Raw genomic sequence first — 18,104 nt, forward strand, 5'->3', positions numbered from 1 at the left:
TGAGATATGTGCCCTTGACTGGAATCGAACCTGGGATCCTTGGGTCTACAGGCTGAAGCTCTATTCACTGATCCAAATCGGCTAGGCTAGATTTTCTCTCTCTCTCTCTCTTCTCTTTCTCTCTCTCTCTCTCTCTCAAATCTAGTCTTTTTTTAATTTTAATTTTTTAATTTCAGAGAGGAAGGGAGAGGGAGAGAGGATAGAAACATCACGTCCCCCACTGGGGATCGAGCCTGCAACCCGGACATGTGCCCTTGACTGGAATTGAACCCAGGACCCTTCAGTCCGCAGGCCAACGCTCTATCCACTGAGCCAAACCAGCTAAGGCTACTATATCTCTTTTAAGCACTCTTGGAAACAGGGCACACAGGCAGAGAGGACACTGCTATTATTCCCAGAACCTTAATTAGAAACATTCTGGAAGAATGATGCTTAATTATAACCCTGCTTTGGATTTGTATTTTCTTGTGCACAACTTCCTTCTCCTCTTACCTCTTAGGCTTCCCTCTAAACATCCTGGTTGTTGCCCTTCATTGTAACTTGAAGCCTTTTTGATATAATCGATGTCACCCACCTGTAGTCTGAGGGAACATGTACCTTGACTTTCATAAAATAAATCATATGGCAGCATTGAGTTTCATACACTCTCCAACGTTTATTTATAGAGAAATACTTTTGGATCTAAGCAAGATACTTCTATGACTTACTTGTATTTGTATTGTGTTTTAGGCATTTCACAGAGGTGAATTCTTCTCATTCTTACAATACCCTCTGAGGTCACTGGAGCAGGCCCAATGACCCCAGTTTAAAAACAGAAAAATTAAGACAGTGATTTAATAGGCTTGTCCTAGGTCTGTGATAGAGACAAGTTGAGCTTTCATCAGACATCAGAAACACATTCTTTTCCAACAGAAGTACTTAGATGTGCCCAATACACTCCTGGATGCCATTCCAGGAAAGGTCTTTAGGGCATCCTTTCCCAGCCCATCCTCCTGCTATAGGCAGGTCTTTCTTTGGTTGCCTAACTCAGTTTAAAACACAGAAGCCTAGATGGTTCTCAGGCCTGTACAGTGAGGTTAGGGTGTTCCCTTAGACACTTTTGCCTACTCAGTATGCCACTGGTGAGCATTATGGAAACTCTCAACCTTTGAAAAGTAGAGATTTTATTATCCTAAACCCTTCCCAGGTAATTATTGGGCTAGACTTTTTCAATTTAATGAAGCATGGTGTTTCTCTTATTTGTAAACATTGATAATCTCAAAGTGAGTTTTCCCTGCAAGGTATATCTGTAAAGATGTTAATGTGACTAAGGCAGTGCTTTCCAACAGGGATTACTAACTTGCTAACAAGGACTAACTTGCTAGCTAATCAATACCAGAAGTCAGCTTCCTGGTATCTCATCCATAGCAAAGCCAGCATTCCTATTTCTTTTGGAGGCCAAGGCCTTTCTCCTTACCAGATGTGCTCCCTGACTATAGCTCTGAGAACCAGTGGTCTCAAACTAGATGCTTTCCAATGTTGAAAGAGGCAGGAAATCCCCAATGGCACCTGAACTCACAGCCTGGTGATTCTACCTACCACCTCTTTGCTACTGCTGCTCACAGAGCTTGCCATGTCATCTGTGATCTCTCATCCCCACCTTTTCCCAAACTTGTCGCTTTCCATTTTTGGAGTAGGACTTTGAGATGTGAATGCTAGGACAAGTCTTCTCATTGAATGCTTAGATTTGGGTGTGGGTGGCTTCTTATGTATGCTCACCTTAACTCGGGCTTTCTATCATCTCATTTTCATTGTCACCAGGGGAGGGGTTAGGGAAACCAGAGCGCCTCCTCCCAAGGACAACAGTGGAGCCAGGGCAGGTGGTTCTTTGAAGGTTAAACATGCCTCATTCCAACAGGTGATGAGCTCATTTTCCTGGACCCTCACACAACCCAGACCTTTGTTGACACTGAAGAGGATGGAACTGTCGATGACCAGACTTTCCATTGTCTGCAGTCGCCACAGCGAATGAATATTCTGAACTTGGATCCTTCCGTGGCATTGGTGGGTGTCTAAAGGTTGGGCCATGAGATACACTGCTGCCCTATTACAGATTGGTTCCCTGGGTATTTTCCAGGTATCTAGGTAGGGTGGCCAGAGTATATTAACTTACCACCCCCATGAGAGGTAGTGTGGAATAGTGAGGAATGAGTGGACTTTGAAGCCAAACTGCTCAAGTTGGAATTCAGGCCCTGCCACTTACTAGCAATGGACTTAGGGGGAGTCCCTATACCTTTCTGAGTCCTTTGTAGGGTTGTGTGAGGTATGCTGTGCATAAAGTACTTAACACAGTGCCTGGGGCATTGTGACTATTCTATAAATGTTAGTTATTATTAGTGTTACCATCTTTCACACTTTTCCTTCTCACCTCTTAATTATTGCCACACAGGCCAAGGGAATAATGTAGGGTATCAGTAGGGAGGGAGAAGGGGGCAAGATACGCTGGGTAGACAGTGCCAGTTTCTCTGGGCACACAATCCAGGAAGTTGCAGCCCCTCCCGCCCCCCAGTAGTATGACTGCTGTCTACTCACATTGAAGGGGCAGCCACTGTGAAGTACCAGTAGTTCTGAGGCCTGTCTGCATCCTTTCTTCTAATTGTCAGGGCACCAGTATCCAAAAAGTCCTCCTTTTTTCTTGGACCATTCTTTTACTATTATATGATACCTCTGAGGATGGAGATCGAGGCTGATGGTTCTCTTTATTCTAATAATTTCCTTAAAGTAAAATCACCTTATTAAATATTGCCTCTAGCTAAAAGTGCTATTTGGATTTTGTTTACTGGTTTAATTGACTTTTCTTTATAGATGTGTATATTTTTACACTAAATGTAATGGAATTAACCCCACACTGGAGATTGGGCTTTGAGTTACTATATCTCACAATATGAGGGGAAAGTATATCTCACAGTATGAGGGGAGAGGGATATGGAGGGAAAGGGACAGAATAAGAGAGAGAAGCAGAGATACAGGAGAAACAGAGGGAGAGGGAGATGGAGAGACCTAAGGGGTGGAGAGAGAGAGAGAGAGAGAGAGAGAGAGAGAGAGAGAGAAAGAGAAAGAGGAAGAGGGATGGGAGAGAGAGAATGAGGAGGAAGGGAGAATGAATGAGCAAATGTTTGTGTCCAATTGAGGCAATGATCTAGGAGAGAGATAAGCCCAACCAATATTCCTCCTAACTGTTGGGAAATCACATCCAAGGAGAGTGGCCCACATCCCACATTTTAACTCTGGGCCAGTGGCTCCATCTTGCAGTACAGGGAGGGCCTTCCTTGGTGCCCCTGACCAGTTCTAAGTTGTGTTCTTTTGCTTTCCTCCAAGGGATTTTTCTGCAAAGAAGAAAAAGACTTTGATAACTGGTGTAGCCTTGTTCAAAAGGTAAAGATATATGTTTTTCTTAGTCTTAAAAACAAAAGTTATTTAATGTGACTCCTTTTCAAGACTTTTTCATAGTAACATAAACCTAGCCTGATATGACTTTACTGAAAGAGAAAGAAACTAAGATGTAGTAAATTGCATATAACTTTGGAGAACCAAAGAACATCTTTTGTTAGAAATATGCTTAGTAAGTCAAGTGAGCGACATTTTTAGCTTCTTATTGTTTTATCTCATTAAGCCTACGAGTCATGAAATATTTAACTAATATTCTACCATTTTAGCCTAAAAATGCCAATTTCTTATGGCTCAGCCTAATTTTTTAAATCTGTTCAGAACACTGAGATGATTGAAGAAACTGGTCTACTTTGCTATTTATTTAGTTTAATGTACTGTATTCCATTTACAGTTTAATGTACTGTATGCTATTATGGTTTAGGGGTCTTGCCTTTCTATTCACTGTCTTGTTTATATAAAATGTAGGCATTCTGCTACTTAAAGGAAAGACAATTTGGAGAAATCTGTGTAAATACTAAAGCAAGCTATTCTTTTTTTGTTGATATTTTGTGTAAAAGAGTAGTTATTGTTTTGCTGGATCACCAATCTTTATATCTGCCTCCCTCATTCTGAGCTTCTAACACATACCAATATATGAAAGACATTGATAAACACTTATTGAAAAAAATGAAGGGAGGTCATAGGGAGTAGTTTAAAGGGCCCTGGATGGGATAGCAGGAGACACAATGTTCTCCTATTTACAAAACAAAGAGATTGGAGAGATGGGAGCCCAGAGCCTCTTGTAGGTGTAAGGAGGGAAGATTTTTCTTCACAAGTAAACAAATAATTAACACTGATGTCCCTAGCTGAATCTAAAACCCCTGTTAATAGTTAGCTGAGACATAATGGATACTTATTGTCTAAAAGCAATACTTATATTTCACGATGCAGCAAAACTATATATCACATTTAAAGTTAGAAGAAAAATTTTCTGATAAGACTGTACCATTTAAATTAGGACATATACTGTAAGTGTTGGACTAAATGGAAACCATGCCAATATGTATCAGTATTTCTCTTGGGGCAGATTTTATTTGATTAACCAACATTTCTTTGGAGCCAACACTTCAGGAACATCTCACCCCTAAATTGAGTTGAGTCCATGCAACTGGCATATGACCTGAACCTCATGATGGAGTTTGGGCAGTGAGTACTGGCCTTCTATCAGATACTCCCTCCATTGGCCTTCCCTCCTGGCCAACAGTTTTAGAATTGAAGAGGGCTGGGTCTTTAGATGGGTCAAATAGAGGATGGGAATATTTGCTAGTTCCTTGCTTTCACCTTTCAACAATCAGGCTACTCTCTTGGGGCTTGGGGTCATAGGTTGCCAATTGGACAGAAATAAAGTGACTCTGCAGTGTTTATAACTGGTTCTATGTCTCCTCAGGAAATTCTAAAGGAAAACTTAAGGATGTTTGAATTAGTTCAGAAACATCCATCGCACTGGCCTCCCTTTGTACCTCCAGCCAAACCAGAGGTAACAACCACTGGGGCAGGTAAGTGGTTGTTCAGGAGCTCTTCAGCCAGCAGACCCACATGTAGCAATTGGTTTATGAGATAGAAGCAATCATCTTACAAATCAAGGAATGGTGCTTCTGATTATTTAAATTCTCTGATGAACTGATGCTGATGTCAAAGAATGATAATAGCAGAAAATGAGCTTAGTGCAAAAGTCCCATATAAAATAAAAATGACTAGACATTTTTTTAATAGTCTGGTTCAGAATAACAAATCAGAGGCCATGGGTGAGTCAAAAGGTGCCTCCAAGTTCTTACAGAACCTCCTCATCATCACGTGAATAGGACTATGAAACAAGTCTGGTTATTTTGATTCTTTAGAGCAGTGGTTCTCAACCTTTCTAATGCTGCGACCCTTTAATACAGTTCCTTATGTTGTGGTGACCCCCATGCCGCGACCCACAGGTTGAGAACCGCTAGCAGGGTCGCCTAAGACCATAGGAAAACATAGATATTTATATTGCGATTCATAACAGTAGCAAAATTACAGTTATGAAGTAGCAATGAAATAATTTTATGGTTGGGGGTCACCACAACATGAGGAACTGTATTAAAGGGTCGCGGCATTAGAAAGGTTGAGAAGCACTGCTTTAGAGAGAATTTCTAATACTTGGCAGTGGTCCTATCTATAAGTCTCCTCCACCAAAGCTTTTCTTTAGAAAAAAATTTAACAATGCATAGTCTTCCCTACTGAGTAATGTATTGATTGTTTTAACTTAAGCATCAAGCTTTTCTTCTTTCTCATTTCTGTATTCTCACAGAATTCATTGACTCTACTGAACAACTAGAGGAATTTGACTTGGAGGAAGATTTCGAGATTCTGAGTGTATAAAACAATAGGAACTCAACCTTAAGATTTTTCTTCCATCTGGCACCAGAAGAACATGAACTCATTACATAAAACTTTTGTAGTCAGCAAGTGCCTGTTACGCCAACAGCATACAAACTTGATAGCAATCAATCATGACTGAGCCAATCACCACTTCTCAGAAAAAGACGTTTAACAATCCTCCCCCAGAAAGAACTAGAACAATCATGGGATCTAGGAGCAGAAAGATTAGGAGCCATTCTTTGCTTCTCAGCTAGTCTTACTTGGCCATAGCGACTCTGCCGCTACTGAAATGAGGAGGTGGACTTCTGGAAGATAGACAGCAACTCCCACCTTGCTTCAAGCACCAGCAAATGAGAGATGGTTACCTGTGCTTCTGCACCCTTTTAGGTGTGACCTCTTTTGGGCTAAATACTAAGAAGCAGTCTGTCCTTTTGCTCTAATAATAAAGTGATTACACTAGGGAGAAAAAGTTCTTGTTAAATTATTTGAATATGTATTTTAATTAATTATAATTAATATCAAAAAGTTTTTCTAAGAAATTATGTCAGATGTGGACTTGTTGATCTCCTGACTTTTTGGGGGAACCTTATTTTAATGAGTCATTGTTCCCTTCTTTACTGATACTTTTGTCAATAAAACAAAAGTATTTTTTAAAACCTGTCCTTAAATGAAATCATGATCGCTTAGGTCAGGGGTCAGCAAACTTTTTCTGTAAAGGCCAGATGGTAAATGTTTCAGGATTTGTAGGCCATGTCTCCTCTGTCTCAGCTACTTAACTGTGCTGTTTGAAGTACCAAAGCAGCCATAGACAATCTGAGCCTGGCTGTAAACCAATAAAACTATATTTACAAAAATAGGTGAATGGCAAATTTAACCTACAGTCTGTAGTTTGCCAATCACTGACTTAAAATGTTGATTTTTGTTTGGGAAATTAAAAATCGTGTTTGAATTAGACTCCATTTTGCTTGACAGCCTTATTAGAAAGAATTATTCATGTGGTGACCTTTACTCTGTGTATCATATACAATTCCAAACCTTTTAAGGACTAGCGACATACTAAATTTTAAAGCACATTTTCCTATTGTCTTTGCCACCAACTCTCCTGTGTGGTTGCACCTCAAGTCCCAGCGGTGTCTTTCCCGTTTCTTCTTGCCCTCTTAACCTGTATGCATTTCCCTTGCATCCTCAACCAAGTTGTGAGGAAGGCCAGCAACTGGGGTTTGAAAGCTAGCACCAACCCAAGGTGTGTTTCTTGTATATTTAGAAATATTATAACACTTGTTTCCTTAGATTCCAAATTTTCCTTTTTTCCCCCCAGTAGGTAATATATTCCAGTGGTTCAAAATTCAAAATATTCAAAATGGTATTTAGTGAAATGTTGCTTCCTCCCAAGTTTTAGTTCCATTCCCTGATGCTCCTGTTGTTATTTTTATCTTTCCAATGGATATATTTTATACTATACAAACATATGCATATATATCTTAGATTTGATTTTAATGACTTTAGCATTTCTCTACTGTTGATTTATTTGAAAATGATCCTGAGGTACCAGAAGTATGGGAACTCCTTTCTTGAATTCTAGCATGGGACGAAAAGCAGTTATAGGCTTATTTGAAACAGGTTTTGGGTTTATTGCCTATTAGAGGACTCTTTCTGTTCTTTGACCTTGTATTTTCTCCTGTCTCAATGTTTTGTTATAAAGCTCAATTTGTAGTAAGGAGCCCCCATGGCCCTAAGGGGGACTCATGAATTGCAGTGAGATGTACTTTAGAAAAGTTTTCATCAAAGAACATCAAGAGTCAATTGTTCATGTTAAATTCCTTTTATTTGCGATGTACAGAGCTGACAACAATGTTTTTTACTCAGAGAGGAGGTGAAGATAATAATTCAGATTACACTATGTTTTGTTTATGTTGGCACTGTTTACATAATATTTAAGGAAACAGAATCATCTGGAAGGAATTGCCTCATGTCAACATATCTAAGTGTTCTGGGAAACTGATAAAGAAAATGGTTAAAACAAATCTCCCCAAACAGAACACAATACACTTTATAGTCAACTCAGGCTTGCTTTAGGTCTGCTAACTGCTAAAGAGAAGAGTGTGTTAGATTTTTATGAGGTTTTAAAAATATTAAAATAGCTTAACAGGCTACCTCTAAAAGAGCAATTGGAAGGTCATTTTAATGGAAAGTCTCTTACAGTCTCAAAATGCAAAGGGATCAATAAACTGCAAGCTTCAGTTTGCCACGTTACACACATCTGGATGGCATTTGGATGAAACAAGGACTTCTGAGAAATTGGGACAAGGCATTTACCTTTTTGTTCCTGGAGTCAAAAGTAAAATTCACACCGCCTTACCCACCCACCCTTCTACCCCTGGCCTGGGAGAAAGGGCCATGGTTCTCATTTCCCTTTATGGGCCTGGCCATATTTGGTGCATCCTCCATTCTACTCTGGACCAGGCCAAGTAATAGGTCTCTGCCTGGAGAGAGAGCTGGCAAGAAGGATGTGATTTGTCTAGGACCATATGAAGTTAAGGAGCTCTTCTTGGCTTCTGACCTTCAAACCTCCCTAAGCATATGGTGTCCAGTCATGCTTACTCTCAGAGGAGTCAAAGCTCATCCTAGACTACTGGCTAGCACCTCATTCCAGCTCTGCTGCCTGCCTAGACACAGTGGGTTTTCTTGAAGGGTGAAGGCTTGCTCTATGCAGGTCCGACTCATCCATGAATACTTAGCCAGGTAATTTTTTTTTTTTTCATGTGGAAACACTTGGTTCTGCTTTAAGCCAAATAATGTGTGGTGACCTCTATACATAAAGAAATGACTTATCAGTTATTATAGAACCACTTTGTGATCAAGATGGTGAAGAAAGCTAGCAGCTTTCTAAGAAACTGGTAGTCCAGCAGGTCTTTCTGAGGTCACGCAAATATCCGAATCAAACAGTAGCTCCAGGTTGACTGAAATGGGACAGCAAATCTCAGCACGGTGGGCTCACCCATTAGGCCTGAGGGTTGGGGTGACCAGTATCCAGTAGTCCAGCCCAAATGAAACTCTAATGTACAACTTTCCAGATAGGAAAATGGGTTTAGGCCTTTCTTCTTCAGATGGTTTGGATTTGTGAGGTGGCCATTCTGTGGAGGAAGGGACAGCAAGGGGCAGAATGGCAGGGGCCGCCCTACAAGCTTTTCATACACACCTGGCAGCGGCTGACTCGTGTGTGGAGCTGCCCAACATTCAATGTTTCTGGTACAGGTTCCTCTCCAAACTGCTGCTTCTCCTCCACTGTCGTCAGCCAGAAACTGTACTTGTTGGCAAAGTAGTGGCAGGTACCCCGGGCACCACTGCACTCAATGAAAGGAGTGGCTCGAAAATCCTCTAAGCAGGAGCCAGGTGAGACCAGGGACTGGCCTCCACCCTCGGTGCCAGCGGCAGTGTGCTGAAACAGACAGGGGTGAAGTGTGAGCTGGGCCCATGGCAGATGATGGACACTCTGCTGCTCCAGGAGGAACATGTGCTTCCTTCCTAAGCTCAGGCCCCTTGGCTCATCCCTGATGTCTAGCCAGAAGACCAAAGACTGTATTTCTGGACCTAGGCTGCTCATCCTCCCTTGTAGTAGCCTCAGGGCCAGTAGATCCCTCCAAAATTCCTGGTGCCCACCCAGCCCCCTCTGCATGTCTGCGACCACATCTCAGCCAGTTTCCCAAACTGCTGCTGCCTCACAGAGTTCTGAGGTATGCTTGGTGTGCCCCCCGCCCCCAATTCCATGGGCAAATAAGTGTTTGGCTGAATTGAGGAAAAAATCAATAGGTTTTGGAATGCAGTTCTTCTCAGAGCCCGTCTACTTCAAGCTCCAGGTGGTGTACACCAAGAAGGAAAAAAGCATGCAATACTCCACAAAGTGGTTAAACCATTGGTCCTTCCCCCAACATATCTATTAATAGCTCTGAATTTACCTTCATTAGAACTTATATTTTCAATCTGTACCATGACCTTTAGAGTGAGATATAGTGTTTGTTACCTGCTGTGTACATGTAGGCCTCAGATTTAGCCTAATATTCTGACCCTCACTTCAGTAAGCTCCTGCAGCACTCAGTTTCAGTATTTCCTCATCAGTATCACTCATGAGCCAATAATCTTGGGTCACAATACCCATAGACCAGTGATTCTCAACCTTTCTAATGCCGCAACCCTTTAATACAGTTCCTCATGTTGTGGTGACCCCCAACCATAAAATTATTTTCGTTGCTACTTCATAACTGTAATTTTGCTACTGTTATGAATCCTAATGTAAATATATGTGTTTTCCGATGGTCTTAGGCTCTACAGCAGTGGTTCTCAACCTGTGGGTCACGACCCACAGGTTGAGAACCGCTAGCAGGGTCACGACCCACAGGTTGAGAACCGCTAGCAGGGTCGCCTAAGACCATTGGAAAACAGATATTATGATTCATAACAGTAGCAAAATTACAGTTATGAAGTAGCAACGAAAATAATTTTATGGTTGGGGGTCACCACAACATGAGGAACTCTATTAAAGGGTCATGGCATAAGAAAGGTTGAGAACCACTGCCATAGACAAAAGACCCTCTCTCCACTCCTTCCCCATCTCCATCACTTCAGCTGGGTTATTATCTGGACCACAGGAGGTGGGGAGGCCTCATACACAACCAGGTCAGGAAATGGCCAATGGGACAGATGCCCTGTTGGATACACAGTAACACCTTACTTTGCAGAACTTTGGGGAAGTGTGTCTCTATAAAAACGACCTTTCCTAATAAATGAAGTATCAAAGTGTTCCTCATTTTGATCCTCAGGTAGGGCTTTCTAGCATGAATGACACATTACCCTGCCTTACTAAACAGCAGACACTGTATTTCACACTTTACAGATGACCCAGGTTTGTTGCTATGAATGTTGGCTTTTGCTTTGGAGGGAGGATAATGCAGGGACCCTGTACCAAGAGATGCAAATTGTAGAGTTTTTGGGTGGCCTTTGAATTGTTTTCTCCCTCTTTTCTTCCTTTTAGTGGGCATGTCTAATTGCTTCAAGATGCCCTACTAGGCAGTCCAAATTCCCACCCTTACACATTTTCAGAAAAATATAACATTCTAGTATGTTAGAATTAAGTTTAAAGTAAGAATAAAGAGATTCTGAATAAGGGTTTAAGAGCACACCCATGAGCAATGCACATGATACTTCATACATAACTTTTCTACCATTCCTTGTGGAAGCTCAGTGGATAGAACTAAGATTTATGGGTGAGTAATTCTGTATTACACTGGGACAAACTGCCCAATTCACAGACTGCAGTTTGGTAATTCTTTGAACATACTCTCTCACCACCTCATCCCTGGTGATTTAGCGAAGAAGCTCTGGTGAAGCAGGTACTTTAGTGGGTTCACACTGATTTGCCCTGGGAGTTATCCTGTCCCTAAACCTGATCTTTAACTCATTTAATGTGCCCACTTATTCATGGAATGTCAAGTGAAGGACTTGATGCTGTCTTGGATTTACAGATGTTCTCAGCTCTTTCTTATCAAGATAAAGCGTGGCTGGCCATTGCCTTCCCATCAAAATGGCAAGGCAGCAGAAATCCCATCAAGGACATGAAAATACAACATGCCCTCATCTGAGCTTTTTTGGAGGAGGTGGCTAGAGGTAGTGTGGGCACAAGAATGGGAGTGGAATGCCCAGACTGACCAGTGAGAGTGTGTCCCAGCTCTAAATAGGGACAGTCTGTCCCTCACTGTCCATCCAAATTGGGTGGTTCCTCCTCCTTCCCTTGTTTATGGCATAACTGAAGCAGGCATAAAGATGCCACGGCTTATGTTGGTGATTCATAGGCATTCTCACCCTGAACCACTGGGTGCAAACTGTTCCTTTCTGCTCACACCTGTAATTACCTGTCACTCATGCAAACGTGGGCTCTCTGGTCGTTGGCCAAACCCAGGCCAAGCATTTCCCTTCCTTTCAAACTCTGTGATTTCTACTCCATGTCCCTTAAAACTGGAAATCAGTCTGAGAGACTCTCCCAGGGATCCCTGTAGATCCCTCTACAATGAAGACAGAGGCCTTACCATGAGAAAGGAGTACCCCATCCAGAGGCTGTGCCAGCCAAGGGGGCACTGCGGGATGGTGACATCCTGGCTGTGCACAGCAATGGCTTGCGAGGGTGCCTCACACACAGAGCAGCGGCTGATATACTGGGGGATCTTGGTCTGGCCGATGGGCATCATGGGGATGGGGGCGGTGGTTGAGAGCCAGTAGGACTTATCATTGCGCCTGGCATAGTGACACACTTCATTGATGTTGCAGTAGATGAAGGGCATGGTGCTGAAGCGGGGCAGACAAGAGCCAGCAAACCCTGGAAGGAGAGAAGGTGGACAGGAGCAGGGCTGGGACTATGTCCAGGGCTACTAGGACTTGGCTGGATGGTGGTTTGGGGTTACATCCAACTGCTTGTGCCAGAACAGGGATACCTCTCCTTACTATCCTGGAACACTGTACACACACTAAAATCTGTTGATCAAATCCTATTTTCAATGCATCAGGGAAGTTTGGTAATGAAAATAATCTATACTAATAAAAGCCTAGGTGGCCCTTGCGTCATCACAAGATGGCCACCCCCATGTTGTCACAAGATAGCCGCCCCCACATCATCACAAGATGGCCACCACAAGATGGCCACCAGAAGATGGCTGGCAGAGGAGGGCAGTTGTGGGTCATCAGGCCTGCAGGGGAGGGAAGTTAGGGGTGACCAGGCCAGCAGGGGAGAGCAGTTGGGGGCAACAGGGCTGGCAGGGGAGGGCAGTTGGAAGCAATTGGGCCATTGGGGAGGGCCGTTGGGGGCCATTGGGCTGGCAGGGGAGGGCAGTTGGGGGCAATGGGCCAGCAGGGGAGGGCAGTTGGGGGCGATCAGGCTGGCAGGGGAGCAGTTAGGCATCAATCAGGCTGGCAGGGGAGCAGTTAGGGGGCGATCAGGCTGGCAGGCAGAAGCGGTTAGGGGCAATCAGGCAGGCAGGCAGGCAGGCAGGCAAGTGGTTATGAGCCAGCAGTCCCGGATTTTGAGAGGGATGTCTGACTGCTGGTTTAGGCCCAATCCCACAGTCAGACATGTCCCAGTCGGACATCCCCCGAGGGGCCCCAGATTGGAGAGGGTGCAGGCTGGGCTGAGGGACCCGCCCCCCAGTGCACAAATTTCATGCACCGGGCCTCTAGAATTTTTATAAACTGAATAATGACTCCCTAATTAATCTGCTTTATAAAACCAGCATTTCATAGAGTGAGTCTACTTTTCAGAGTTAACATACCTGTAGAGAATACAATTAATTCTTGGGTAATCATCCTTGCCCCACAGGTCATCTTATTGTTACTATTAGTAATGGCTAACATTTTTGAATATTTAATATGTACCAAGTGTTGTTCTAAACATTTTACATTGGGTGATTCATGTAATCCTTACGCCACCTTATGAGATAGGTACTAGAATGAGCCTTGTTCCATTCAGGAGGGAACAGAAGCTTGCAGAGGTTGAATAACTTGTCCCCAGATACATAGCTAGTGTTAGAACCCAGACCTGTCTGACTCTAGAGCTGGTGCTTGTAACCCACTACCCAACAGTGGCCCACCAAGGGCTGGGGGTAGTGAGCATGACTCTTGTTTTTTGTGGGGCAGATGGCCAGGTCTGGCTGTCAGAGTCAGTACCTACCCAAGTCCTGGTTGTGGGCTTTCTCCTGCCCCTCCACAAATAGCAAGCTGTAACCCACCCACAGCTGGGTCATCTCAGCAGGGCACAGGGGCACCTGTTTCGACTGGCTGTGTTTCACCAAGGTGTAACCCACTCTCACGCTCTGTCCAGGCAATCCAGCCCTTCCAAAGGGACCCTGTTTTCCTGGAGGACCTGAGAGACAAAGAGCAGAAAAGGGTGAGCCAGGTGGAGCCAATAACAGCAGCTACTCACTTTTTGCTGAATGTTGAGCAGGGCACAATTTCATCACCCCAATTTGTAGATGAGTAAATTGAGGATCAGAGGTCCTACAACTAGCAAGTGGTGGAGCTAGAACATCAACTCAGATGTATAGTAGTCCACCCTTATCTGGGATTTTGCTTTCTGCAGTTTCAGTTACCCATGATCAACCACAGTCCGAAAATATTAAATGGAAAATTTGAGAAATAAGCACTTCATAAGTTTTAAGCAGTTGTGCATCATTATGAGTAGTAGCATGATGAAATATTGTACCATCCAGCTCTGCCATGCCCAAGATATGAAGCATCCCCATGTACAGCATCTCCACAGTGTATATTCCTTGACCATATTCACTTAGTAGTACTCTCAGTTATCTGGTCAACTATCAAGGTATTGCAATGTTTGTGTTCAAGTAACCTCTGTTTTGCTTAATCATGACCCCAAAGCCATTCACATAACTTTTATTACAGTATCCTATATAATAAAAGCCTAGGTGGCGTCACACCCTCGCATTATGCCCTTGCGTGATGTCACAAGATGGCTACCACAAGATGGCCACCACAAGATGGCTGTGCACACAGTGGAGGTGGGGCCAGGTGGCTGCTCCATGCAGTGAGGCCTGAGGGTCCCGCGGCTCTGCACAGTGCAGAGGAGGCTGGTCGTGGTGTCTCTACCACCTCACGCAGAGGAGGCATGTCCGGGTGGAGGAGGCAGGTCACGGCAGGGGAGGGCAGCTGTGGGTGATCAGGCTGGCAGGGGAGGGCAGTTGTGGGTGATCAGGCCAGCAGGGGAGGGCAGTTGGGAGTGATCAGGTTGGCAGGGGAGGGCAGTTGGGGGCGATTAGGCTGGCAGGCAGAAGCAGTTAGGGGCAATCAGGCAGGCAGGCAGGCAGGTGAGTGGTTAGGAGCCAGAGGTCCCAGATTGTGGGATCGGGCCTAAACTGGCAGTTGGACACCCCCCGAAGGGTCCCAGATTGGAGAGGGTGCAGGCTGGGCTGAGGGACCTCCCCCTCTCCCCCCCCATGCACGAATTTTGTGCACCAGGCCTCTAGTATTGTTATAATTGTTCTATTTTATTATTAATGTTGTTAATCTCTTACTGTGTCTAATTTATAAGTTCTACTTTGTCATTGGCATGCATATAGGAAAAAAACAGTATATATAGAATTCAGTACTCTCTGTGGTTTCAGGCATCCACTGGGGGTCTCAGAATGTATTACCCACAGATAATGGGGACTACTGTACCCAGTTACAAAATCCCCATTTTAAAAAGCATACTGTCCAGCTTCCCTCCCATAGTCACCTGGCTTTGGTTCTCTAAGAGGGGGCAAGGGAGGATACTTATTGGGCCAGCCTTGCAGACTCTTATAGTAGGTAACTAAGTACCTTTACCTGATGAATCAGAGGCAGCAAAAGCAGAGTTGGGATTAGGGGGCAAATAGCACCCTCCTCTCCTGCCTGAGGAAAATGATCATACCACTTTCCCACCGAGCCTCAGAACTGTTCTCTATTCAGGACAACTGATTTGCTATCTCTGATATAAAGATGGGAAGTAAGTAGCAAAACAACCATACCTGGTCTCAAATTTTCTTATCTCTTGTTCCACCCCCTTCCCACCCACATCACAATCCCTAGGTAGAAAAGGGGAGATGCGGGACAGGAGGCCATGCTATACAATAGAGTCAGGGGTCTGAAGAGCTGGAAGACAACCTAGGAAAGTATTTGGAACATACCTTTCTCTTTAGGAATATAGGGCTCTAATCCTTCACAGGATCAGAGGGAATGAATTAGAGTCAAGTTTTCTAGTCGCTGGGTAGTGTCAAGCTTTACCACTAAGTTTCCTAGTTCTCAGATTTGAGATTTTAACTCACCACCAAGCCTTAAAACCTCACAAAAGCCCTCTGCCCCTAGGGCTGACATTGCCAGACCTTCAAATCCTGGAGGTCCTTGCAGTCCAGGGAGACCGGGATCACCAAGAGCCCCAGGTGGGCCAGGGAGCCCACTCAGGCCATCTTTGCCAGGGATGCCAGGTAAACCTTTGGAACCTACAAAGAGAGAAGACCCACAGCAGGTTACTCAATATGGAGGGTCTGGAGGAGGGGACTCATATGTCATGCCCAGGACTCACCAGGAGAGAACGCGCTATCTATCATGTTGGTGCTCACATTGAGCTCAGGGCTGAGCTTCCCGGGCTAGTCCTTAGTTCATGTTGGGGCATCTAGGCCCTGGGACTGCACTCTAAACTTAGCCCTTCTGAGCTGCTTCACATCTATTTCCTCCTTCCTTCCTTTTATATTCTCAACAATGCTGGGAAGAATGCAGGGCCACTGCTGGCATCCCATGCCAGAAATGAGGACATTGAGGCCTAGAGAGACTGCTAACTTACTCCAGTCAAGGGGAAAACTGGGATTAGAAGCCGGGTTTCCTGTTCCCCAGCCCTGGGATTTCTCCATTGCTTTTCACACCCTTCCAGACTCCTTCCTCTCAACAGCATGTTAATGAGGGTCAAGCTGTCTGGAGTAGCTGTTATGCTCTGCCCACACAGTTTCTAAAACCAAGTACAACTGCTGGTTCTGCTGGCCTTTCTTCCTGGCAAGAAGTTTGGCAACTTGCCCTAACTGGTTTGGTTCAGTGGATAGAGCATCGGCCTGCGGACTGAAGGGTCCCAAGTTTGATTCTGATCAAGGGCATGTACCTTGGTTGCGGGCACATCCCCAGTAGGGGGTGTGCAGGAGGCAGCTGTTGGATGTTTCTCTCTCATCGATGTTTCTAACTCTCTAGCCCTCTCCCTTCCTTTCTGTAAAAGTCAATAATAATAATTATAATCATATATATATATATATATATATATATATATATATATATATATATTTGGCAACTCTTTGAGGAGCAGAGGAAATGCTTGAGGAAGGTGCCCCCTGGAGCTGGGCTTTCCAGCCAATTTGTTCAGCCTCTCTCCCAAGACTGTCTCAGCTACCAGAGAAGTCATCTTTCTCTTGAACTGTCCTTACCTTGTAGGCCTACAGGGCCTTGAACTCCAGGATCCCCCGTGAGACCAGGGATGCCATTGATGCCCGGGATACCCATGGGTCCAGGAGGAGCCTGGATGGCTTCTGCAATTGGTGTTTGGCCCGGAGCACCTTGGGGGCCAGAAAAGCCTATGGGCAGGTGGGAGGAATGGAAATGTCAGGTGGAGGCTGAGGAGGCAGCCTTCCTTCTGCCTCAAAATCACCAGCTTTCTGCCCTTCCTCTTAGTCCCCACAATCTCCACTGAATGCCAGAATGGCTCTCACCACACTTTACATAATGTCCTATTTACCCATCTACCTTCCCAGTGGATTGGTAGCTCCTTGATGACAGGGGCTAAATTGTATTTATCTTGTCTTCTCAAGGCTCAGCACAGGGCCTGGTACATGTTGTAAATATGGTAGTCTGAGGCTTGGCTTGGGACTGGGGTAGTTTGTTTACTCACTCACTGGTCAGAACACAGTGCCAAGGAGGCCGAGGGGATGCCTTTAATTCCCGAGGTTCAGTTGGCATCACAGCCTAGGGCCCCAAATGCAGGCAGCTGGCTTACTTTTAAAGCCAAACAAGCCAATTTGCTTACTAATTCATTGAACAAGTATTTCTTGAGTGCCTACTGTGTAAATCAGGGAATAGAACAGTGAATAAGACAGATGTTTATGGAGGTTATGGTCTGGTGATAAAGATGAAAAATATATACTATTGACAAATACCATTAATCTTACTGCAAATCGTGAGAAGTGCTACAAAGAAAATGAACAGTGCAGTGACAATGGGAGGGAGAAAGGGGGCTATGAAGTAGAGAACCTGCTTTAGAGAGAGTACTGTCATCTAACAAGCATTGACATTTAAACTGAGACCACTGAAGCATTAGAAAGAGCTGTGGTGGGGGGCAAAAGTATTCCAGGAAGTGGAAGTAGCATGTATAAAGGCCAGGTGTTTTTGAATAACTGAGAGAGGCTAGTGTGGCAAGAGCACAGTGAGCTGCAAAGGGAAAGGGCTGGTGATGAGAATAAGGAGGGAGGCATCACATAGGGCTTTGTGGTCATAGTTAATTTATTTATATGCCATAGAATTCAGTGGATGATTTAAGTTTTTATAAGATCTCTCACCACTGTGTGGAGAAATGATCACTAGTAGAGGTGCACAATGGAAATAGGGAGACCAATGAGCAGGTCACTGCAGTGATTCATGTGGGAAATGTTGAGGGCTTGGACCTGGGAGGTAGTGGTGGAGGTGATAAGAGGTGAGTGGATGCAAGGCACATTTAGGTGACACAATTCTCAGGGCTTGCT

The 18,104-nt window shown here is 44.3% G+C and overlaps 2 protein-coding genes across 3 annotated transcripts in view; one reads left to right on the plus strand and one right to left on the minus strand.

Annotated features, from left to right (window-relative positions):
• Positions 1-6,776, plus strand: part of ATG4A (autophagy related 4A cysteine peptidase) — a 78,608-nt gene extending 71,832 nt beyond the window's left edge. For both annotated transcript variants that reach the window (XM_054722984.1, XM_054722935.1), the window contains 4 exons: positions 1,898-2,043; positions 3,358-3,414; positions 4,856-4,964; positions 5,747-6,776. In XM_054722984.1, coding sequence (XP_054578959.1) covers positions 1,898-2,043; positions 3,358-3,414; positions 4,856-4,964; positions 5,747-5,817 — 383 coding nt within the window. In that variant the 3' untranslated portion in view covers positions 5,818-6,776. The remainder of the gene's footprint in view (positions 1-1,897; positions 2,044-3,357; positions 3,415-4,855; positions 4,965-5,746) is intronic.
• Positions 6,777-8,995: 2,219 nt separating this feature from the next.
• The window catches only part of COL4A6 (collagen type IV alpha 6 chain), a 464,282-nt gene continuing 455,173 nt past the window's right edge, over positions 8,996-18,104 (minus strand). The window contains exons 42-46 of the mRNA XM_054723173.1: positions 16,797-16,943; positions 15,714-15,830; positions 13,529-13,720; positions 11,898-12,184; positions 8,996-9,256 (exon numbers count right to left, since the gene is read on the minus strand). Of these exons, the coding sequence (XP_054579148.1) occupies positions 8,996-9,256; positions 11,898-12,184; positions 13,529-13,720; positions 15,714-15,830; positions 16,797-16,943 (1,004 nt within the window). The remainder of the gene's footprint in view (positions 9,257-11,897; positions 12,185-13,528; positions 13,721-15,713; positions 15,831-16,796; positions 16,944-18,104) is intronic.

The sequence above is a fragment of the Eptesicus fuscus genome, chromosome 1, assembly GCF_027574615.1.
Source record: "Eptesicus fuscus isolate TK198812 chromosome 1, DD_ASM_mEF_20220401, whole genome shotgun sequence".
Lineage (NCBI taxonomy): Eukaryota > Metazoa > Chordata > Mammalia > Chiroptera > Vespertilionidae > Eptesicus > Eptesicus fuscus.